This window comes from Nannobrachium achirus (assembly GCF_963921795.1).
Source record: "Nannobrachium achirus genome assembly, chromosome: 13".
NCBI classification, from domain to species: Eukaryota; Metazoa; Chordata; class Actinopteri; order Myctophiformes; family Myctophidae; genus Nannobrachium; species Nannobrachium achirus.
In genome coordinates this window covers 41756215-41781612 of record NC_137833.1, presented here as the reverse complement: position 1 = coordinate 41781612, position 25398 = coordinate 41756215, and the positions used below count along the sequence as shown (strand labels likewise).

At 43.0% G+C, this 25398-nt stretch overlaps 1 protein-coding gene across 19 annotated transcripts in view; it reads left to right on the top strand.

The window, feature by feature from the left end:
• birc6 (baculoviral IAP repeat containing 6) overlaps positions 1–25398 on the top strand; it is a 174522-nt gene that overhangs the window by 52709 nt on the left and 96415 nt on the right. For 9 of the 19 annotated variants that reach the window (XM_080741087.1, XM_080741079.1, XM_080741085.1 and 6 more), the window contains exons 33-56: positions 172–309; positions 827–954; positions 1309–1440; positions 1619–1834; positions 2480–2663; positions 3454–3660; positions 4418–4551; positions 5475–5628; positions 6292–6408; positions 7424–7590; positions 12681–12807; positions 13194–13322; positions 13525–13783; positions 14030–14601; positions 15062–15237; positions 15520–15616; positions 16387–16581; positions 17532–17732; positions 19106–19385; positions 21153–21409; positions 22190–22298; positions 22633–22863; positions 23922–24828; positions 25160–25303. In XM_080741087.1, the coding sequence (XP_080597213.1) occupies positions 172–309; positions 827–954; positions 1309–1440; positions 1619–1834; positions 2480–2663; positions 3454–3660; positions 4418–4551; positions 5475–5628; positions 6292–6408; positions 7424–7590; positions 12681–12807; positions 13194–13322; positions 13525–13783; positions 14030–14601; positions 15062–15237; positions 15520–15616; positions 16387–16581; positions 17532–17732; positions 19106–19385; positions 21153–21409; positions 22190–22298; positions 22633–22863; positions 23922–24828; positions 25160–25303 (5261 nt within the window). The remainder of the gene's footprint in view (positions 1–171; positions 310–826; positions 955–1308; positions 1441–1618; positions 1835–2479; positions 2664–3453; positions 3661–4417; positions 4552–5474; positions 5629–6291; positions 6409–7423; positions 7591–12680; positions 12808–13193; positions 13323–13524; positions 13784–14029; positions 14602–15061; positions 15238–15519; positions 15617–16386; positions 16582–17531; positions 17733–19105; positions 19386–21152; positions 21410–22189; positions 22299–22632; positions 22864–23921; positions 24829–25159; positions 25304–25398) is intronic. The other 10 variants (XM_080741077.1, XM_080741076.1, XM_080741084.1 and 7 more) reach the window with 4 other exon arrangements.

The following is a 25398-nucleotide window of genomic DNA, read 5'->3' as shown; positions in this document are numbered from 1 at the left end:
GTAAGTAGAAAATCATTGAAAGTTTCCATCAAGGCACTAAATGAGAGAGATGAAATACTTGCCAAAATAGAAAGCTGTTGAAACAGTCGTAGGTGAAAGCAGTTTTCCCAGATATGCTGGTCTAGTTCTAACCTGTGTGCTGAACCGTGATATCTCTTGTTGTTTGGCCAGGTGTGCTGGACATTCCCATGATCAGCTGGGTGGTGATGCTGGTGTCTAGACTTCTGGACTATGTGGCCAGTGTGGAGGACGAGGCTGCAGGCAATAAAAAGCACCTTGGAGGGAAGGACAGGGACAGGACCTTCACAGGTACTTGAAGTGTCTGCAGTCGACCACTGAGAGCTGACATGATGGGAACGGTTCACATTGTCACACAGTCTGTGTGCTTAGAATATTGTCTTTGGTGTCATTACTTTATTGGCTGTCGAGGGTATTGTTTGTGTGTGTCAGCCTTCCCCAGACTCTTAACCCATATGCCAGTCTGATTGTTTATTTGTATCCCTACATAATTCACCAATATAAAATCTGTCTGCTGTCTAGACAACATTAGTACAACCTGACGTCAGGGATATAAAGTCAATTAATTGAACTCAAAGTTAGATTTCTTTTTGCTAATCTTATTGGTGGAACAAATATTTTGTATGCAAAAAGGGGTTTGGCACAAATAAGTCCATTAACTATATTGAAAAGATTTATCAAGTATTTGCATTTTCTTGAGCCACAACCTGGGAATTACTGCCTTTGTCAGAGTTGTGTCCCTCAAAAGTGAATGTTATTGAACTAACTCCTCTGCCCTCTTCATCTGTCTCGCCATGATTAAATGCAGGGAACCAGTGGAGTTTCATAAACAACAGTCTGCAGTCACAGAACTCTAGCAGATCAACCAAAGGCAACAGTAGCTTAGACAGACTCTATTCTCGCAAGATCCGCAACAAGCTGGTCCACCACAAGCAGGTAAATGTGTCTCATCCCAACACCATTATAAAAGCTTTATACCGATCAACGACTTTGTTGTTGAATATGTAATGTGCCTAAAACAAAACAAATATGAATCATTTGCTGAGCGTCAGAATCTTTAAATAAATACATACAAATGTTTCTAAGTGTATGAGTATATTATGCGGTAGTGATTGCTACGCCACTGGCTATGTGCCTTTGAGCATTTTGTTGTTCCCAGCACCTTAGGCGCTTTCCTCCTCACACAAGATCTCTAGAAGACACAGGGCCTAAAGGCTTCTCACAGAATTTAAAATGGTGGTGAAATTGGTTGTGTTGGATTGTGTATTTATCATGCCCTTTTCATTGTAGCAGTTAAATCTACTGAAAGCAAAACAGAAAGCTTTGGTGGAGCAGATAGAGAAGGAAAAGATTCAGAGCAACAAAGGCTCCTCCTACAAACTCCTGGTGGAGCAGGCCAAGCTCAAACAGGCCACATCAAAGGTGAGCATGAATCAAAACACAACTCATCACATGTATATACCACCGCAATGAAAACAAACTACTTCAGCACTACCCTAATTTAATGAAAGACTTAATTGTTAAATGTTCGTTCAACATCGTAACGCGCTGTTCTTCGTATCCTCGTGCCTCCCTTTCCCCACTGCTCCTGTGATCCCAGCACTTTAAGGACTTGATTCGTCTGCGGCGCACTGCTGACTGTCCACGCTTCACGCTGGACACGGAGGCCACGACGGCCAAGGAGGCGCCCGAGGTGGAACCCCTGCCCTTCACGCTGGCCCACGAGCGCTGCATCTCCGTTGTGCAGAAGCTGGCCCTCTTCCTGCTCTCAATGGACTTTACGTGCCATGCCGACCTGCTGCTCTTCGTCTGCAAGGTCCCAAATCTATTGTAGATTATAGCAAATTAGATAAGATACTTATAGTATTTCTATTCTCCTCCTTTCTGTCTGCAAGTGGATGTCTTTTGGACACGTTTTGCATCTTATTCACCCGAAATGATTTCTTGATTGCCTCCATGTTATATTTAATTAAAACCTCTGTGATTTTAAGAGTAGTTCACCCCCCAAATTACTTTTTTTCCTATTGATTACTCATGCCATAGAGACTTGAGTTCAGTAGTAATTTTTTGTATTTGTCGCATTCCTAAGACAATATTTCAGTAAATGTACGCCCATTAATTCCAGATGGGGACCGAAATGCATATGGGTCCCCATCCGGAATCAATGGGGGTAGATTTACTCTAACACATTTTTTGTCTTAGGAATGCGACAAATAAAAAATTACTACTGAACTCAAGTCTCCATGGCATGAGTAATCAATTGAAAAAAAGTCATTTGGGGGTGGTTTGATAGTGTGTATTGTACTAATAATTGATTTATTGATTAAACTACAGTATTAAATGTCCCACTCATTATTTATAGGCTACTAGGTCAAAGTGAAAAGGAAATGTTCACTATTGCTTCATGAGCATAAACCCGTGTGTGTGTGTGTGTGTGTGTGTGTGTGTGTGTCCACTGAAGGTCCTAGCTAGGATAGCTAACTCCACCCGACCCACCATCCACCTGTGTGAGGTAGTGTCGGAGCAACAGCTGGAGCGCCTGTTGCTCCTCCTGGTAGGGACGGACTTCAACCGGGGGGACATCTCCTGGGGGGGCGCCTGGGCCCAATACTCACTCACCTGCATGCTACAAGACATCTTGGCAGGTAGGCGGTGTATTGTCATGTATTGTCGTTAGCAAGATGGTGTTTTGTCATATTTGTTAAAGGGTGTTGCAACAGTTAATCGAGCTGATCAATATAACAATGGATTTAAAAATGGAGTACATGCTCGTGACGTGATATCGTGTTTACTTTAAATGTATTTATTATGATTTGCTGTGAATTAACCCATTTAGAACGGGTTATTGTGTATCATTATTTTATGCTTTAGCTATTGAAAAATAGCAGATATACAAGCTCACAGCGCGGCACCGAGTGCCGCGCTGTGAGCTTGTAGATCTGCTATTTTTGAACAATTGTGAAAATTAGAATTTTGACCCGATTCTATAAGTGTCTTTTGAATCCTTCTAAGGTTTTTTGAAAAACCCAAGATTTCTATGTCAGCAATCTGACCAGCCATCGTCAAAGAAAAGGACTTAACTGGAGCTCAGTTAGTCTGTTCTTGAGAGACTACTATGTCAGTGGTTCTCAAACCTTTTCATGTGAAGGACCCCCAAACTGATATTTATTTGGCCACGGACCCCCATCTCAAAATATCTAGTTCCAGGGAGGGACCACCCAGAAGCAAAATTTGAGTTACAAACGTTCGCTTTAAAAATACATATATTCAAAGATTTGCACACATTTTCACAAATAGCAGATCTACAAGCTAGTGCCGCGCTGCGAGCTTGTATATCTGCTATTTTTCAATAGTTAAAGCATTCAATAATTCTAGGCCTAAGAACACAAGTCCACAAAGTAATCCGTAGAATCAAACGCCCTCCTCGTCCCCCAGGTGAACTGCTGTCACCAGGCTCTCTGGACGTGATGGACGAAGGGGCCGTGGGGGAGGAGGCCGGGGCGTCCTCCTCTTCGGGGGCGGGGGCCGACTCGGACGACTCCCTGCCCCAGCCCACACCCATCCCGCTGGTGGAAAGCATCGAGGAGGTCCTGGCGCCCGATCTCATCGCAGGTACACCTGGTACCTCCTCTGTTTTCCAAAGTGCGTTGGTAGGCCACCCCATAAACACAAACACACACAAGCGCGCGCTCCCACAAGCACCACGTGGATTTTTTCCCCCCATGAACCCTCACATTTTTATGATCATGATGACGGTGATGCATTTTGTGTTTTAAAGATTGTTTTCTTCCCTTCCTTCCCTCTTCTTTTCATAGCTGCATGTTGTATTTTGTTGTATTTTGTTTTCTTCCACAGTGTTGTTTTGCAGTACTTGTATGGCTTCCTTTGATGAAATTCTGTTTAGTTTTTATAGGGAATTGCAGGTTTTTATAACAGCCTTCATTGTTAATGTACAGTTTTTTTTGGGTGTTTTTGTCTTATTGAAGTGAGAGTTCAAACATTGCAGATTCATGGCATGTCAATTTGATTATATGCGTTTTCTTATGTCAACTGCAGTCATGTTTGCATGATCATAATTAGATTTTATTCCATTTGTAAAAATATGTCCTTCTTAGGCTAGAAACCACCTTCAAAACTCAATTTGGCTCTTTATGATTTTGACATTCCTATAGAAATGCACAGATTTGTTAGAGTAGGGTTGGATTTGATGAACAATGGTTTTGGCCAACAGATCCTTTGTCTGGACTCTCCCTGTAGTACAGAGAAGCCAGTGATTTTAATCGGCCTTAAAATTGCCTAGTAACTTACTTTCTAAAGAAAGGCCACTGTGAGTTTACTTGCTGGGTTTTTTCTTAGTGTGCTTGCTTGGCAATATTAAAGCTGTTTTCGTTATCCAAAGGTGCTCCACCTCTATCATCTTTGGAAAAAGATAAAGACATAGACTTTGACTTGCTACAAGACCTGATGGATGTTGATATTGATCCTTTAGATATTGATTTGGAAAAGGATCCACTCGCCGCCAAAGTATTTAAGGTATGTTGAGCATGACTTCACTTCTACAGTAAAATTTTGCATTTATTCTGTGTTTTCCCCTCTACCTTATTGATATTTGGCTAGTGGTATTGGCCATAGCACCCTCCAGTTAACAATTGATTTAGTGACAAATAAATCAGTACAGCACCAGTTCAAATGAACACATCAATAATGTAGCTACACTGACCTCAACCCACAAACTAGTGTGACGTCAATCCAAAAAAATATTTGAATTGAGACCGCACAGTACACAGCTCCACAACACTACTGAATACCTATAAATTGTGTAGATGCATTCAATTGGCCAAGCTAACCAACGTAGGCAAAGTGTTGCTCTTCCTTTCTCAGTTTGTAATTTAAAATCTTCTTGCATGTAAATGTAGCCATAATGCAACTATTCAACCAACTGTAGCGGTTTAATTTATTTTGTATTTGTTGTCTTTTTATCTGTGTTGTCTTGTGGTAGTCTGCATGCAAGCACACGTGTACAGTGTATGTGTATTGAGAAAGGAATGATTACATTTTGTATTTTTGTCACTGGATTCACAAATACAAGGATTCACTGTGGGGCCCCTGTGCTTTAACTATTGAAAAATAGCAGATATACAAGCTCACAGCGCGGCACCGAGTGCCGCGCTGTGAGCTTGTAGATCTGCTATTTTTGAAAAATCATGAAAATGTCAGTGGAGCTCAAACCTTTGCATGTGAAGGACCCCCAAAATGGATATGTATTTGGCCACGGAACCCCATCTCAAAATATTGAGTTCCAGGGACCCCCCCCCCCCCCCAGAAGCAAAATTTGAGTTACAAACGTTTGCTTGAAAAATACACATGTACAGTGTATGTGTATTGAGAAAGGAATGATTACATTTTGTATTTATTTTTTATTTTTGTCTATTGCCCCCTTCCCTCCTGTCCCTCAGCCTATAAGCAGCACCTGGTATGATTACTGGGGCGCTGACTATGGAACATATGGATACAACCCCTACATAGGAGGGGTTGGTATCCCTGTGTCCAAACCTCCAGCTGCTGTGGAAAAGACCGGCTCACAGGGTCTCTCCGTCTCTGTGTCACAAGGTAAGGAAAAGGGGCTGATGGATTTAGACATTGTGGTTCAATTATGTTTTTCCTTTTCTTTAGAGCAGGGGTCATCAACAGGGGGTCCGGGACCCCTAGGGGTCCTCAAGAGCTACTACAGGGGAGCCCCCCCAAGTGCCCCCAGATCTTGTAACTTGAACCTTAGCATTGCTATCCTGGGGGGAACTTTAGCAGAAAATAGCAGATCTACAAGCTCATAACGCCTGCTCTACCTCTAGAGCCACTGCCTGGTTGGTAGCATTGTTAAGGATGAGGAATTTAACTCTGTGTAATAGATTGATTGAATGATTACATATTTTATTAGAAATGCAAAAGTACCAGCATGAGTACAGTCACACTTAGTCAAGTCTAAAAGCATCACACAAAAAGGTCCATTTGTCGTCTTTCCATTGAGGACCTACTGTATATATTCAATTCATCAACATGTAATGTAATTTGAAGCTATTGGAACTGATTAAGAATTCTATGCAATATAATGCACAAATTGCAAAACAATTTCAATTTAATTATATATAAGTATATTGGTATATATAAGTATATTTCACACAATTACGTTAATTGCAAGAAGTGGTTTCGCAGTTGGATAGATTAAGGTAAATCCTGGTAGTAATATTTGGCATTTCCCCCTCTTGTTCTTGACAGCATTGGATGCCCGCCTGGAAGTGGGGCTGGAACAGCAAGCAGAGCTGATGCTCAAAATGATGGCCACTCTGCAGGCTGACTCCATCCTACAAGCCCTCACCTCAACTTCACCCACAGGTACACACCGACGTAGAAATAAGAGTCTATAGCGGAATTGAAACTCTCAAAAGAACAGCAAACCTTGACTCGGATCCGATGTTAAAAGATAATTGAACACATTTATTTACAGTGCTGTAACAGTCACACACAAATACCTAGATCCTACACCAAAGGCAGACAAGACAAGACTGACCTGCCCTTCTGTGAATCTCATTTCATAATTGGCTAAAGCTAAAACACTAACACATACTTCTCTACCGAGTAGTTAAAGCCAAGAACCTTATCTCTTTCACACAGCAATAAAACAAAGGGGACTCTGACTGGCAGTGGCATCTATGCTCACTCTCTTTCTCTCATCTCTCATCCTAAGTTTATCAGCGGCTGTGTCTCAGGGTCATGTTCCGAAATCTACAACCGGTGTTAGATCCAAGTTGTCAGGACTCACACTAGCAATTATATTCACTACTAAGCAATATAACATAATATAATTTCACCTCGTCAACACACACATAGCAGCAGAAAATATGAAATAATTAATACATTGATTGATTGATATGTAACTAGTTTTTAATGGATAATAAAGTATATTGAATCATAAAACTCTGATTCAATAATCCTAAGAAAAATCTACATTAATTACCCCTTTCTTATGAGCGTTTTTGATTAGGTTTAGAATCAGTACTACTGGTTTACAACATTAGCGATCAATGACAGTCATTGTAGGTTCTTCCTGGTAGTCAAACTAGTGTCAAGCCAGTACAAAGAAATTACTGACAATGACCAATACCAATAATCAAAATCAATAATTTAAAATTCAAATCTCTTACAAAATAGTGGAAATAGCCGATCCACAAGCTCACAGCGCATCGCACAGAGACTCGTTGTGAGCTTATGGATCTGCCATTTCCACTATATCTGAATATGTTTTTTCACACATGGAAACGATTGTGCAAACTTAATTTTTGCGATTGCCTCAAATAATTGTGATCATACAATGTAATAATTGTGACTTCTCTCCCCCCCGTCCCGCCAGTGGCCCAGGCTTCCAACGGGACCGATGACTCTCTGCTGAGGGGGCTGCAAGGCGGGGGAGGAAGCTCTCCTCCAGCCAGCAGCTTGATGGTGCAGGCCTCTTCCATCCCCATGCTGAGTGCTTGCTTCAACAAGCTGTTCTCCATGCTGCAGGTCCACCATGTGCAGGTCAGCATGCAGTACAGGGTTCCCACGGTCATGAAATTCCTGGAAATATTTTGAAATATATATATATATTTTTTTATTTTGAAATATTTTTCCAGTACTGGAAAAGTTTTGGAATTGATCAAGGGTCCTGAAGGTCCTGGAAAAATAGCTATGCATTGTCTTTTGTTATTGATTTTGTTAATACCTCTGAAATGACAAATTAAACATTGGCCAAATTGTCAAATATTAGAGGCAGAAATTGTGAAAATAGCCGATCTATTTAGATCGGCTATTTTATATTATATATATTATATATATATAATATATATATATATTTTATATATTTTCACAATAAAACCGTGCTATACAAAATTCCTCTACTCTTAGTGCTCGTCAGGGTGCCGGGTCCCCAGTTCAAATATGATTATTTTGTGGGTCACGGCCAGGAAAGGTTGAGAACCACTGCCATACACTACCTGTCTTTGGGCATTGCCCATAGGAGTAAGCGACTCCTTATTGAGCTGAATTATTGTTACTAGACCTTACCCGTTCGAATATATGTGCTGCAAAATATGTGCAGAGTGTGGGTTATGGGGAAAGTAACTGTAACTGCATGGTGTGTGCGTGAGAATATGTCGGAGCATCATAATGTAAGGAGCAGCCCATGGAGGAGTGTATATTTATGATGGATACAAATAATTTAACAGCTTAGGTGAATAGAAGTATGAGGATGTATTTGCTCCACATAATTTTTCTATACCCGTTGGAAGATGAGACACACATCACCCGTTGCATGCGTGACCCATGCAGAGAGAGAGAGAGAGAGAGAGAGAGAGAGAGAGACTGCAACATTCCTAACTGTGAGAGAGGTGTGTGTGGGCCCGGGCTACAGATCCCATGGCCTGGAGGAACGGACCGTAACCCTGACAACAGGCTGTAGAGCTGTAGAGTGAAGAAACGCTAATAAATAGCTATAATTTTGGGAAAAATGAAATTCGGGCTCCGTCACCGTGTGTATAATGCTAATGGCCAATGCCATGTTAAATTTGAGATCAGTCGCTGAAGCGAGTGAATAGATAATGCATTTTGTGACCTACTGACTGACTGACTGACTGACCTCTCTCTCTAATTATAGTATGGATGGATATAGTCCTGGAAATCGGCTTAAATATTCTCGAAAAGTTTTGGACATTAATTGGTAAAGATGTGTGGGAACCCTGAGTACCGCTACGTAGTTGGGAGACAATGAATACAAGGTGAACCTGGTTTCAGGGCATTTAAGGATACAAGCAAATCTTAGCCATACAGCATGGCTACATTACAGCAGTTAGTGTGCAATCAAAACACACACACAGGCTAAAGGTTAAAGATATTAGTCAAGTGTCAACTTGTATGATGTGTTGCGGCATGTCACCGTGTCCTTGTCCACCCGTTTCCTTTTCACTATGGAAGCATAAACCTGACGTAATTAAAACGAAATGGCAAATGCGAAAATGAAATTGAAATAACAGAATTGCTTTTTAATTTTCAGGAAATGCACGCATTTTTTGAGACAAAAATGAATGTAAAATGCAATGGCGTTTACATTTTCCATGTACAGGTGCTCATTCTATGACTAAATTATAATTATAAATAAAAGATCATTTCAATTTTAATTTTAAAAAGATTACCGCTAATTTGTTGACAATATTAAAATGAAAATGCAATTTTGAAAATGAAAATGAAATAGAGAAATGCTTTTTAATCTTCAGACAATGAAAGCATTCTTTGAGACAAAAATGAATGTAAAATGCAATAGCATTTCCATTTAATAAAAGGTCATTTGATTTAACATTTTCAATAAAGGCCACGCTAAATAATTGACAATATTAAAATGAAAAAGCTACTTTGAAAATGTAATTTAAATAAGGGTAATGCTTTTTATTTTTAAGCTAATAGATGCATCTTTTGAGACACAAATGAATGTATAATTCAATAGCATTTACATTTCATATCCATGTGTGCTCATTCTATGACAGATTGTAAAAGCAAATGCAAATCCCATTTGCGATTTCATTTTCCAATTGTAGCTGCTGAAAACATGACAGAATTCAAATGGTCGTTTGGCTAAAGTGATGGCGCAGGAAAGTGACGTCATAGGAGTAAACCTTCAACACAGTAGGTGGCACAAGAGTGTATGGCTGCAGGGGTGGAGTCACCTCTCTCAGCAGAAATCTTTCTTGTCAGACCTCTCGTCTCAGGTACAACGGCAAGTCTACAGGGTAAAAAATCTTAAAGGAAGCTGCGTTCCACTGTACTGTGGCTTGTCTGCCTTTTTGGAACACGGAAAATAAAACGTTTCTTTACAATGAAAAGTAACTTTTAATAATAAATAACAGTAGGCTATTGCATTAATTCTTATTGCCAAAAGTTCCTCTTCAAACCTTTATTCAAACTGGAAAATAACATTACAAAAAAAAAAAAGTTCTTAATAATGAAAAATAAATTTTAATAATCAATATTAGTGGCGAGGGACACCCGGGGACCCCCCCTGAGGACCGGTGGTCCGCGAGAGACACCCCGGCACGGTGGCCGTGAGTCGGCCGGCCTGCGGGGGTCCCTCGCCCGGCTCGCCCGCCGACCACGGGGCGACCGCAGCGACGGTCCGTGAGAGGTGCCGTGGGACCCCCGCCCAGTGGAGGGTCGCCGGCGACGGTCCCCCGCACGGTGGCCGTGGGTCGGCCGCCCTGCGAGGGTCTCTCGCCGTTGTCCACGGGGCTGCTGACCGTCGCCGGCGACCCTCCACCGGAGTGTCTCTCGCTCTCTCGCGGACCGCCGCTCCTCAGGGGGGGTCCCCGGGGATCCCTCGCCTCGCCGCTGATATTTATTAAAATAAATTAACTAATTATTAAGAAATGTGTTATTTTCCAGTGTTCAATAATGGTTTGAAGAGGAATTTTCTGCAATAATAATTTATCCATGTAGCTGTCTCTAAAAACGACTGGGTACCGGTGGCAGTGTTGGTTGGCGAAAACAGCCGATCTACAAGCCCACAAAGCGTTGCGCTTGTGATGCGTTGTGAGCCTTGTGAGCTTGTAAGTCTGCTGTGTGACGTCACTAGTAAGCGCCGGAAGCGCGCCGACACACACTTCCGTTCTGAGACGAAAGGTCTGACAAGAAAGATCTGCTGAGGGAGGTGTCTCCAGGCCTGCAGCCATACCCGTCTCGACAGAGACAGTGTAAAAAAAAGAAAAGGTGGCAGACAGTGTACACACGTGCAGGACTGGCCGAGCTTCACTCAAGCTCACAACGCTCCCCCCCCCCCCCCCCCCCGCGACAACGACGCCGCCCCCCCCCCCCCCCCCCCCCCCCCCCGCGCAAAATGGGGTTAACTGCTCTGCCTCATTGGTGGAAAAAGTAGCCTACTCACATCTTGTACTTAAGTAAAAGTATCAATACTGCAATGTAGATGTACTCCGTTATAAAAGTCTGGAATTCAATATGTACTTGAGTAAAAGTATGAAAGTATTTGATTATTTGGCATTAAAATGTACTTAAAGTAGCAAAAGTAAAAGTACAAAATGTTTGAAAAAAGCCGATCTACAAGCTCACAACGCGTCGCATCGCGACGCTTTGTGAGCTTGTAGATCATAGAATAGGGCTAAAGTGCATTTATGTAGGGCAGGCTATGTTTTATAATATAATGATGTATATCTGCAAAGTAACTAGTAACTAAAGTGTTCAAATAAATGTAGTGGAGTAAAAGTACAATATTTGGAACCGAGATGAAGTGGAGTAGAAGTAAAAGTATTGAAAACTGGAAATACTCAAGTTAAGTACAAATACCTCATAACTGTACTTAAGTACAGTACTTAAGTAAATGTACTTAGTTACTTTACACCACTGCTCTGCCAAGTTGATATTCCATAGTTGTTGAGCTGGGCAGGGATAAATTAAATCACATGATGTGGAAAAATGTTTGATTCTTACTTGCAATGTATCAGATCAGATCCTTCTACTATGACCATTGGATCTCCACTGGGTGAGTGTCTGTCTGTCAGTGAGTGAGTGCAGTCACGCGCGTCATGCGCCACCTACTGTACGGTTGGGTATGTCAAGGTTATAAGCAGGCAGCGTTGAAGGATTACTCCTGTGACGTCACTTTCCTGCGCCATCACTTTAGCCAAAGGACCATTTGAATTCTGTCAGGTTATGAGCGGCTACAATTTGAAAATGAAATAGCAATGTGGTTTGCGTTTGCTTTTACAATCTGTCATAGATTGAGCACACATGGAGATGAAATGTAAATGCTATTGAATTATACATTCGTTTGTGTCTCAAAAGATGCATCTATTAGCTTAAAAATAAAAAGCATTACCCTTATTTAAATTACATTTTCGAAACAGCCTTTTCATTTTAATATTGTCTATTATTTAGCGTGGCATTTTTTGAAAATGGTAAATCAAATGACCTTTTATATACATTTAATTCTGTCATAGAATAAGCACAACTGTACATTAATTGGAAATGCTATTGCATTATACATTCATTTTTGTCTAAAGAAATGCTTTCATTGTCTGAAGATTAAAAAGCATTTATGTATTTCATTTTCATTTTCAAAATTGCATTTTCATTTTAATATTGTCAACAAATTAGCTGTCATTTTTTCAAAATTAAAATTCAAATGATCTTTTATTTATAATTTTAATTTAGTCATAGAATGAGCTCCTGTATATGGAAAATGTAAACACCATTGCATTTTACATTCATTTTTGTCTCCAAAAATGCGTCCATTTCCTGAACATTAAAAAGCAATTATTTTATTTCAATTTCATTTTCGCATTTGCCATTTCATTTTAAATACGTCAGGTTTTTGCTTCCATATTTCACAGCTTGGTATTTGGGAAACGGTGGAGGTAATGTAATGTGCCACCTAGGGTAACTAGGTGTCTGTGTTTTTCCTTGGGCTCATGAAATCTTCGTCCCTTAGTGTACTATAATCTCCCTGAATTCAATACCACTTCTACAGGATTAGATTAAAATGGCTTACAAAGTCACCATCCCAGTCGCATTCATTTACACATTTACTGTAGTGTGTTTCCATCCTGCTGATGAGGTGTTTTGTGCTTTAGTTGGAGTCCCTTCTGCAGCTGTGGCTGACCCTCAGCCTCAACTCCTGCTCCAATGGCACCGAAGAGAGCGGCTCGGACATCTTCATGTTCAATGCTAGCCGAGTGCCCGCCATCCCACTCAACCAAGGTCAGCGTTCATCATAATGCTTTATGTACGCTTCTGAGGGGTGCCTTGGTGGCTCAGCCAGTTAGTGCACAGAAGATAATTATGCTCCTAGGGAACGCGAGGATATGGGTTTGAATCAGAACCCCCCGTCTTGCATTTCTCTCCTCCCTCTCTGCTCTTGCTTTCCTGTCTCTCTACATATCTGAAATAAAGCCTAATATGAAGAAGAAAATGAACACTGAAAACATTAAACATTACTGAACTGATGTACAAATCTAAAATTTTCATGTTCGTTTATCCATTTATCATTGAGAGTGTACATACATTTTATACATACATTTGTACACTATCAGTTACAGTATAGTAACACTCAGGATTTTACTGCATGTGTGTGTGTGTGTATTCAGCATCCATCAGCAGTTTCCTTACCGTGCTGGCTTGGTATCCCAACACTTCCCTGAGGACCTGGTGTCTGGTTCTTCACTCGCTCACCCTCATGACGAACATGCCGGCCTGTGGTCAGTACTCAACACTTGGTATGTTGTTTTTTTTTTAAAGAAAGAGGTATATACAGTATATCTGGTCAGAATTAAGTCAGATCATTCAGATAGTGTTGTTATTTTCAACCTTAACATGGTTGTATGTGTATGATGAATGAATGACTAAATAACCTCTTTGGTTCCCTACGCAAGATACTGCCGACTACCATGTTTCAAACTAGTTTTGCTCCCTCTGCAGCCTCTAGCAATGGGCTGGGTGGTCAGGAAAGCACGGCTCAGCAGATGGTGTCCGACCCCACGCTGGTGCACGTTCTGGTTCGCTTCCTCTCCGGCAGCAACCCCCACGGGACCAGCCAGCACAGCTCCCAGGTGGGGCCCACTGCCACCCAGGCCATGCAGGAGTTCCTCACCCGACTGCAGGTGCACCTGTCATCCACCTGCCCGCAGATGTTCAGCGAGTTCCTGCTCAAGCTCATGCACATCCTGTCCAATGAGAGGTACGAGTGTCTCGTCATGGTGTTCCGTGTAGTGACCGCTTATGTGTTTCACCGCCTTCACCCAGGGACATCCTTTGGTGTTTATAATCCTAGGGTCTCTGTTTTAAAGCAGGGGTTGTCTTTAAAAACGAGTATTAACACCATCATCCACATGAAGCCTACACAATGTTTTTTTGTGTCCATATGAATCTGTAGTAGTGGTGTTTATACTGGAGTAAATAATGAGTTTTTTTGGGGCTTCTCTAGGGGTCCCTTCCAGTCAGGCCAGGGTCCTCTGGACGCTCAGGTCAAGCTGCTGGAGTTCACCCTGGAGCAGAACTTTGAGGTGGTGTCAGTCGGCACCATCTCCTCCGTCATCGAGTCCATCACCTTCCTGGTGCACCACTACATCACGTGCTCCGACAAGGTGGTGTCGCGCAGCGGCTCGGACAGCTCGGTGGGCGCCCGCGCCTGCTTCGGTGGCCTCTTCGCCAACATCATCCGGCCAGGGGACGCCAAGGCCGTCTGTGGCGAGACCACGCGCGACCAACTGATGTTCGACCTCCTCAAGCTGGTCAACGTGCTGGTGCAGCTGCCACTGTCCGGGGACAAAGAGTTCAGCGGGCGGCTGCCGCCCGCCGGCAGCGGGGCGGCTGACAGCAGCGTGTCGGACGAGGAGAAGGTGTGTGGCAGCAAAGAGGGCGTGGCTGGAGGGTCCACGGCCAATCAGGGGCCGGCTGCGGGCGTGGCTGACCTGGTCCTGGCCAATCAGCAGATAATGAGTCAGATCCTCTCAGCCCTGGGCCAGTGTAACAGCAGTGCCATGGCCATGATCATAGGTAAGACATGAGAATGGGACATTTGTCTTGGAAACATTGTTGCACCAGACACTTCAAAGCATAGTACACATGGTTGTGTTTGAATTCAGGAAATATGAAGCACCTACTACTACTACACTTGGCTTTTGGTGTATTGTTTTGGGTCTTTTTAAATAATTTAAACTTTTAGTATCTCTGTGAAGGCAAATGTATTTGTATAGCATATTTCAACAAGGCAATTCAATGTGCGAGTGTCAATTGAAGGAAATTAAGTAAATCTTTTAGGCAATCTGTAACAAGTAGGTTGAGAGTCTTGGGTACTGAGAGAAGCTAAAGAGTAATTACCCACTATTCTACATCAAAGACGACTCTGTGAGGATAACACTGATCATGTTGCTGCATTCTGTATTGGAAACCATTACTGCATGTGTTCAAATATCATTCCTAAACGAGCTCAGTTGACGATGGTTGTTTTTTGTAGGAGCCAGTGGTCTTCACCTGACCAAACACGAGAACTTCCACGGTGGTCTAGATGCCATCTCCGTGGGCGACGGCCTGTTCACCATCCTCACCACTCTCAGCAAGAGGGCCACCTCTGTCCAGGTCATGTTGCAGCCCATACTCACATACATGGCCTGTGGCTACATGGGCAGACAGGTGAGGACAGGGCACAGCATGAAGGCATGCTGGGGGTTTATACACATCAGAGATGCTCTGGAAAACGTTCCTTGTGGTTTGTCAAAATGACAAATGACATTGACCTGTTTTACCTAATCTCAGGGGTAAAACGTGTTTAATTTCATGAGTGTTAAGTGGGACTTTGCTGGAAAAAAGAACATGCATGCTCAACACATTTTCCTCACACATACTAATTCATGGAGGTTGAAATAAAATGTATGGCAAATTAAAAATGGTGCATTTCATTTTCCATTTTTCTAGGGTTCCCTTTCCACCTGTCAGCTATCTGAACCTCTGCTGTGGTTCATCCTCCGGGTGCTGGACACCAGCGAAGCTCTCAAGGCCTTCCATGATATGGGTGCATATGCAATATAAATTCCAGATTTATATTTTCCTTGTCGAGATCAGATATTGGATCTTCACAGGGACATAGAAGACCACATGCCTAACACTCTAACCTGAAAGGACCTTGACTACCCATTAAAACCGGGGTAGCATCTGTGTCATTTAAGATTTTTGCGTTGGCTATTGAAAAATAGCAGATATACAAGCTTGTAGATCAAAGGTCTTCAACGTTTTCAGGCCAGGGACCCCTTAGTTGAGAGAGAGAGGTGAAGCAGGGACCCCCACAACCGGTTCATAGATTCCATATACAGTAGTTTCATCGTTTGACAGCACGATCATCAGTTTATTTTGGAATCATGTCAATTTGTGTCTTCAGATATTTAACCACTTGAACTGTCAAAACTATGTACTTAGTCTGTTCTTTTTCTCCTCTACACAAAAGCTCTTTGCCAAAAATAGCTGATCTACAAGCTCACAACGCCTCGCAGCTCTGCTATTTTTGGCTAAAGTTCTCAGAATATGGACGCTAGGGTTCAAGTGGTTAATATAAAAAAGGAGAAAAAAAAGTTTCTATCAGTCAAAGATTTTGGAGGACCCCCTGTAGTAACTCTGGGGTCCCGGACCCCCTGTTGAAGACCCCTGTTGTAGATGTGCTATTTTTTTTAAATGTTTAAACATCCTCAAAGTGAGAACTACTGATTTTAGATGGCATTTGTAGAATCAGCTTTAATGTACACTACATAGTCTCATCTGCTTTGTTACTGGTGTCGTCTCCCACGGCAGGTGGTGTCCAGTTGATTTGTAACAACATGGTGACCAGCACACGGGCCATTGTCAACACGGCGCGCAGCATGGTGTCCACCATCATGAAGTTCCTGGATTCTGGTCCAGGGAAGGCAGCCGACGGCAGCCTTAAAGCCAGGGTCATGACCTCGGAGCCTGACAATGCTGAGGGACTCCACAACTTTGCTCCACTAGGTACTCTTAACTTACCGTTTCCTCAAAAAAATGTATGGGTCGTGACTAAATATATATATATTTTTCCTACATACAAAAGAAACCAAAAACTAAAAAAATAACAACTTTTGTCAATTTAAAACAATTTGAACATTTTCCAAAAGTATTTCATAAATAAAATAGCAGATCCACAAGCTCACCGCTTTTAGATTTTCACTAGTTTGGGTCCCTGGGGAAACATCCAGCTTCTCTTTTGGGTCTTGAGCTAAAACGTTTGGGAACCACTGCTCTAACTACGCTGAACACTACATAGTACTCAACTATATGTCTTGGGGCGTAAAGTCAATCTAACTTGGGACGTGCTGTACATACAGCATGCAGTATATTATGTTTTTCAGATCAGTGTTGTTTTTGACAGCAACTTTTGATTTAGTTTTAGTCATAGTCTTTTGAATAAAATGTCATTTAGTTTAGTCATAATTTAGTCACCTGAAAAGGTGTAATTTTAGTAGACTAAATATAAGATTTTAGGCGACTAAATCTACAGTTGATTTAGTCAACTGAAATGTATTTTGGCAGGCCTTGATGGCATCGTAATGACTGGTTTAACACTTGGTTGCGTGCTGAAAATAGCCGATCTACAAGCTTACAACGCATCGTGCTGCGACGCGTTGTGAGCTTGTTGATCTGCTATTTTCAGCATGCAACACCTGAGAGCAACCAAGCATAAAATGACTCTCTTCTCCACTAGTCCCTCCCTAAGTTTAAGTTTTAGTCTAGTTTTTATTTTGTTGAAGAAATTGTCAATATATTTAGTCTTAGGTTTTAGTCATCACAGCTTAGTTTTTATTTTGTTTTTATTTAGTTTTCGTCAGTGAAAAAAACTCATTTTTCGTCATAGTTTTAGTCAACAAAATCAACACTGTTTCAGATTGCTTCATATCATCACTGTTGTGCATGTCCCTCCACAGGCACCATTAACTCCAGCAGCCCTACGGCCCAGCCTGCAGAGGTCCTGCTCCAGGCTACACCTCCTCACCGACGGGCTCGCTCAGCCGCCTGGTCGTACATCTTCCTGCCCGAAGAAGCGTGGTGCGACCTCACCATCCACCTTCCTGCTGCCGTGTTGCTGAAGGAGCTTCACATCCAACCACACCTAGCCTCCCTAGCCAGTGAGTATGACCAGGGAAAGTCACAAGGGCGGGAAAAGTGGGACTGAGTTACATGGGCCCAAGGTGGAGGGGCCTTCATTATTTTATGCTTTAGCTATTGAAAAATAGCAGATATACAAGCTCATAGCGTGGCACAGAGACAGAGTGCCACGCTGCAAACTTGTAGATCTGCTATTTTTTAAAAGTCGTGAAAATGTGTGCAAATCTTTGAATATACCGGTATGTATTTTTTAAGCAAACATTTGTAACTCAAATTTTGCTTCTGGGGGGTACCCGCCCGGAACGAAATATTTTGAGATGGGGATCCGTGGCCAAATACATATCATTTTGGGGGTCCTTCACATGAAAAAGTTTGAGCACCACTGACATAGAAACATAGATTTTTCAAAAAACCTTAGAAGGATTTGAAATATTCAAAGACTCAGTGCCGTGCTGTGAGCTTGTATATCTGCTATTTTTCAATAGTTAAAGCACAAAATAATTGTGCGGGGGCCTGCAGTGAATCCTTGTACCCAGGGCCCAGAATTTGGTGCGATACCCCTGAGTATGACTGCATCATCGGTGCACGATATCTGTGATAAAAGCTTTACTGTGGTGAGCCATGGGACAGTCCCACCATATTACCATTCCCCAGCCCAGAACCATGCAATAACATTGAGCAGAAGTGATGAGCCCTATCGACTGCTCGAGCTTGTACCCATGTTGCACAAATAAGTTGGCAATGTGAAGAAAAAAAGTCTATCTACACAAAGGATATATTCCCCACGTACATCTAAAGTGTTAAAAATCCCAATAAGTGTCAAAGGAAACTGCAAAGTGTCGTTTTGGCTGCCAGATGCAACCTTGGTGGTTACCAGTGATTTGCCTTCGTAATTGATTTGAATAACTTTGTCTGAATTCCCCCATGGGAGCTGTAAGAACAGGAAATTGGCTGACTAGCCCTTCTCTTCCCGTCAAGGTTCTAACTCAGAGTGCTGTTGTTGCATATTTAACTTCCATTTTGAACAAGAATTAAATTTGCAAAAGACTGCATGGATATTTCATGCTTATTCCCCTTTCCATTCTCCATCAACAAATGCTCTGAATATGCCATTGAGCTCTGTTCTGAAGTACCATGCTGTTCTCAGTTTTCTCCTACCATACATTATTAAGACCAATATTTTGTAGTTTCACTTTAGATGGATCAACAAAACAGCAAAGTTTTTTTGTGACGGCTGAGAGAATACTATGGTTTGCTCTAAACCTGTATTGCTGTGGACAAACTTCAGTGTCTGTATTCTTATAGTGAGTGTATTATCCAACGTCATTGACTGCAGTTGACACTGTGCTGCATTTTAGATTGACACCTCGACTTCCTGTTCTTCCCCCTTTAGCCTGCCCGTCCTCTGTCTCGGTGGAGATCAGTGCCGATGGGGTCAACATGCTGCCCCTCTCCACGCCAGTTATGACCAGTGGACTCACCTATATCAAGATCCAGCTGGTGAAGGCAGAGGTGGCTTCGGCTGTGTGTCTGAGGCTCCATCGGCCCCGTGACGCCAGCACCCTAGGCCTGTCCCAGATCAAGCTCCTGGGACTGACGGCGTTTGGGAACACATCCTCTGCCACCGTCAACAATCCCTTCCTGCCTTCTGAGGACCAGGTCTCCAAAACCAGGTTGGCAACATCTGTGTGTATTGTGTGTTCCAGATCTAAAACTGTGTAATTATGGCCCGGGCTGCTGGCGTGGCACCCTAGGCCAGGGGTTCCCAAACTTTTTTGTCTCAGAGTACCCCATAAATATTTTTTTTTAATCCGAGGCACCCCTACATTATAATTTTAACTCCCAGCACCTTATATTTATAGCATATCGTCGTTGTCAGGTGGAAACCTTGTATGTCCAAACGTTTTGTATTTATCATCTCATATTTATCATCTAAAATGTACTAAACTAGTGAAAACAGCAGATCTACAAGCACACAACGCCTTGCATCGCGAGGCGTAGTGTGCTTGTAGATCGGCTGTTTTCACTCGTCTTGTATGATGAAGCAGGGCAAAAGACATGAGGAGATACGAGGTTTCTGCCCGACAGTGACGATATTTTAGTGATTATGTTGCGAGGAAAACATTGAGATAATTGTCATTTTGGTTAGAACTGACTGAAAATAACTTTGTCCGTCAAGTTTAAAATGATACTAAATATTTCTTCAAGTGTCCAAATAAATTCCAAATATTCTCAAATGATCTCGTGGCACCCCTGGACTGCCGCCGCGGCACCCCAGGGTGCCCCGTCACCCACTTTGAAAACCCCTGCCCTAGGCTACCAGCCTGACAGCGTTTCATGAGTTCGATTCCCGTTCCCTACGACCTTTGCTAAAATAAACCCTTTTGCTGTTGATTGATTGTTTGAATAGTTTGAATAGATTTTTCTTTGGAAACACGTTTAGCAGGTGTTGTCAGCTATGTCTACTGTGAAAGTGTTTGTCTGTGTGCCTACAGGAGACTTGCACAAAAATGCACCAACCTCTTTTTAGTGCTGACACGTTCCCAAGTTTTAAACATTATTACCAAGCATTGCAGTTAATCATTATTGGTTACTGGATGCATTAAAAATGCAGGTTCTTAAAAACCTGCCTTTTTTAAAGTGATACCTTTCCTTTTCTAAAATGAATTATAAAATAACATAAAAACTAAACTAAAATATCTGTAATAATAATAATAATAAAAATGACAAAACAGTAGCAACAGGTCTTCAATGGTCCTGTTGGTGTTAGTGTGTGCTTGCTGGTATATCAGTTACTACGTACTAACTTGGGTTTTCAGTTCTTTTCCTTATTCAGTATATCAGGGGTTTTCAAAGTGGGTGACAGGTCACCCTGGGGTGCCGTGACGGCAGTCCAGGGGTGCCACGAGATAATTTGATAATATTTGGAATTGATTTGGACACTTGAAAAAATATTGAGTATCATTTTAAACTTGGAAGTACAAAGTTATTTTCAGTCAGTTCTGACCAAAATGGCTATTATCTCAACGCTTTCCTCGTAACATAATCACTCAAATATCGTCGCTGTCGGGCAGAAACCTCGTATCTCCAAGTTTCAAATGTGTACGACTTTTGGTAAAGCAAAGCCCTGCTTCATCTTACAAGACTGTTGCACAAAACACAAACTGTTGCACAAAACACAACGCCTCGCGATGCGTTGTGTGCTTGTAGATCTGCTGTTTTCACTAGTTTAGTACATTTTATAGATGATAAATACAAAAGAACGGTTTTGGACATACAAGGTTTCCACCCGACAACGACGATATGCAATAAATATAAGGTGCTGGGAGTGAAAATTATAATTTAGCGGTGCCTTGGATTAAAAAGATATTTATGGGGTGCCCTGAGACAAAAAAAGTTTGGGAACCCCTGCAGTATATAACCATCCATTTGTCCTGTAGTATTGGCTGGCTGCGTCTGCTCCACCACTGCCTGACTCACGTCAGTGACCTGGAGGCCATGATGGCGAGTGCCGCTGCGCCCACCGCCAACCTGCTGCAGACCTGCGCTGCCCTGCTGATGTCGCCCTACTGCGGCATGCACTCGCCCAACATCGAGGCGGTGCTGGTCAAGATAGGCCTGCAGTCCACCCGCATTGGACTCAAGCTCATTGACATCCTGCTCCGGAACTGTGCCGCGTCCGGCACCGACCCTGCTAGTAAGATGTTTCTCATTCATAATTGTTAGTTAACTTGCAATTTTAGTCGGGGTTCCCACGGTCATGAAATTCCTGGAAATATTCTGAAATTAGAAAAATATTTTTCCAGTACTGGAAAAGTTTTGGAATTGATCAAGGGTCCTGGAAGGTCCTGGAAAAAATTGCTATGCATTGTCTTTGGTTATTTATTTTGTTAATACCTCTGAAATGACAAATTAAACATTTGCCAAATTGTCAAATAATAGAGGTAGAAATTGTGAAAATAGCAGATCTACATTCTCACAACGCCTTGCGTTGCGAGGCGTTGTGAGCATGTAGATCTGCTATTTTCACAATAGAAACGTGTTATACAAAATTCCTCAACTCTTAGTGCTCGTCAGGGTGGGGGGGGTCCCCAGTTCAAATATGATTATTTTTCGGGGGTCACGGCCTGAAAAGGTTGAGAACCACTGGCATACACTACCTGTCTTTGGGCATTGCGCATAGGAGTAAGCGACTCCTTATTGAGCTGAGTTATTGTTATATAGTCCTGGAAATCGGGTTAAATATTCTGGAAAAGTTTTGGAAATTAATAATAAAAATGTGTGGGAACCCTGTATAGTGACCAGAAATGTTAAAAAAATGCCTAGAGTGGAAATGTTTTCAGTTCTGATTTTAAAAAGAAACTTGTAATGGGCTAATGAGGTCCCTGGAGGAGGCAATTAAGGGAGACATTCATTAAATGATCATTCACAATCAATGGCTGTCCTAATTCTTTGTTCCTTGTGCTGTTATATTTAGATCTGAACAGTCCCCTGCTGTTCGGACGACTCAACGGCCTCTCCTCAGACTCCACCATAGATATTCTCTACCAGCTTGGCACCACCCAAGACCCTGGCACCAAAGACAGGTACATCATCCATGAGCTTAACCAGTGAGGAATAGTATTCTGTCAATTTGATTTCCTGGATAGACTGAAGAGTTGACCGTAAAAAAGTCTCCTCTTGGACCCCTTGTCATATTTTAGTGTCATGTAAAAGGTTGTTTGGCAACGATAAAGTCATTAAAGCACAGATAGATGCTGAGGAGAAGAAGTGAGAAGAATACATAGCATGTCAATGTGAACCATATCAAAAAGGTAGCTCAGAAACCAACTGTCAGTTGAAGAAACAGAATTCCAACAAGGATGTCTTCCAGAAAATGAACCTTATATTCTAACTTTGCCACCATGTTGTATCCTCCAGGATTCAGGCGCTTCTGCAGTGGGTCCATGACTCGTCGCGGGTGGCGGCCCACAAACGGAGTGGTCCCATTGGCTACATGGGCCCGTGTTCGGCCTCCTCGTCTTTGAGGGAGTACGGCCTGCTCATGCCTTCGCCCTCCCACCTCCACTGTGTTGCGGCGATCTTGTGGCACAGCTATGAGCTGCCCGTCGACTACGATCTCCCTGTGCTGCTGGACAGAGAGCTGTTTGAGTGAGTATAGATTTCATACCACATCACCAAGGTTATTGTTTTAACTCTCAAAGATCTGGAACGCGCCCGAGTCGCGTTAGATTTTAACCACTTTAACCATTATTTTATGCTTTAACTATTGAAAAATAGCAGATATACAAGCTCACAGCGCGGCACCGAGTGCCGCGCTGCGAGCTTGTAGATCTGCTATTTTTGAAAAATCGTGAAAATGTGTGCATGTCTTTGAATATGTTTGACCCGATCTTTGACCCGACTTCTAAATCCTTCCTCTAAATCAGCTGTTCTCAAACTTTTTCATGTCAAGGACCCCCAAAATGACATTTATTTGGCCGCAGACCCCCATCTCAAAATATGTTGTTCCAGGGACCCCCCAGAAGCAGAGATTTGAGTTACAAAAGTTTGCTTTGAAAAAAATATATTGGAAAATGTGCACACATTTTCACGATTTAAAGAAATAGCAGATCTACAAGCTCGCAGCGCGGCACTCGGTGCCGCGCTGTGAGCTTGTATATCTGCTATTTTTCAATAGTTAAAGCATTCAATAATTCTTGGCCTAAAAGGGTTAAATTGGCTCTGCGCTTAACTTGTTGCATTTTGTAGCAATGCTAATGCAAACTGATGGTGTCATCTAGTCAGCCAGTCAGATGTTGGCTAGCTGACACCAATGATGCAGCAAGCTTCCAGTGGACATTTCTCAGTAACCCTGGTGACAATTAAACAGTTAAAAACCTGAACTGGTTGTTTGATGTGAAACCTCTCAGACCCATTAAATTTGTTGTGCGTCTTGCAGACGTGCCCCTGTGGGCATGAATACTGCATTGCTTTTCTGTGAACATTAATAGTTTATTGCTAGCAGGAAGTGAAAACGTAAAAATAACTTGGTTTCCAAAAATTGCTGTAGAATATTACAATTGCAATAGCCAATGAAACGGATTCTTGACTGCCGTTTCTAAAATGTAACATGACTCACCATAGTCCTAACGATGTCGATTTGTGCTGTCCCTCATTCATTCTTCACTTGTTCTCAATTACTCTTATTATCCCTCTCTCCCTGACAGGCTGCTGTACAACTGGTCCATGTCGCTGCCCTGCAACATCGTGCTGAAAAAGGCTGTGGACAGCCTGCTCTGTTCGATGTGCCACATTCACCCTAATTATTTCTCCCTGCTCATGTCCTGGATGGGCATCGTGGCGCCCAGTGCTAGCCACTCCCAGACACAACACCATCGCCTCTCCATGACCGACGACGGCAAGAAGCAGCACGACGCCAATGCCACGGCGGCCGCCTCGGCGGGACTCACAGACGACTCCAAGCACGCGAGACCACCGGTTAATTTGTCCGAGTCGCAGCTGGCGACGCTAGCGGCTGCTTCACAGTCCCCGGGAGCCATTAAGCAGCTATTAGACTCTGGCTTGCCCTCCCTCCTGGTCCGGAGCCTGGCCCAGCTTTGCTGTGGCCTCCTGGCCAGTGCTGACCTGCCTCTGCCCGCAGCGGCCTCTGCCCAGGCCGACCGACGACAGTACCACCACCATCACCATGCCCACTCGTCCTCCGCCTCTTCTCCACCCAGCCGGCCACCTCTGTCGGCAGAGCTGGCCGCCCCAGTGCTGCGCTTCCTGACAGAAGTGGGGAACAGTCACGCCATGAAAGACTGGTTAGGAGGACCTGAGGTCAACCCGCTATGGACAGCCTTGCTCTTCCTGCTTTGCCACTCCAGTGCCAGCGCGGGTGCCGGTGCGGCCACTGCTGGTGCGACTGGAGCTCAGGCGATGGGTGCGGGTGCAGCCACGTCGTGCCCCTTTCCACCCCAGCCTCAACCTTCAGGGTCCCGCTACTCACTAGCGGCGGCGGGTCGGGCTGGTGGGCTTACCACGCAGCAGAGGACTGCTCTGGAGAACGCCACGGTGGCCTTCTTCCTGCAGTGCATCTCATGCCACCCCAACAACCAGCGGCTTATGGCGCAGGTCTGCTTATGATCTCTCATTTTGGCAGGAGTTGAATGAAAGGACTTTAAACAATTCTACCTTGCATTGTCAAATTGAAGTCTCTTTTTGATTACATTTTCCTTTTTTTAATGGTGAATGAACGAACGCTTGTGTTTATCATGTGTTTTATCGTCAAGAGATCTTGAGTCAGTCAGGGGTCTTGATGATTTCAATGATAATCTTTGAGGCGCTGTTATATTTTCAGTGCTTCGAGATGACATCTGTTTAAATATTTCTCCAGTGGCCTCCAGCTTGTAATACACAGTGTTTGCGCTGGGTAACTTGATGCATGGTGTTCTCTCTGTACCAGGTGCTGTGTGAGCTCTTCCAGTCGGCACCCCAGCGAGGGAACGTGCCCGTGTCTGGCAACATCTCAGGCTTCATCCGCAGGCTTTTCTTGCAGCTCATGTTGGAGGATGAGAAAGTCACAGTTTTCCTACAGTCTCCCTGTCCGGTGAGTTTCACATTCTGCCTACACTTCGTGGCTTGAGTTGGAGTAGAGATTATGATGGGTATATATATTAATTCACCCCACTTGTGACCTCAATT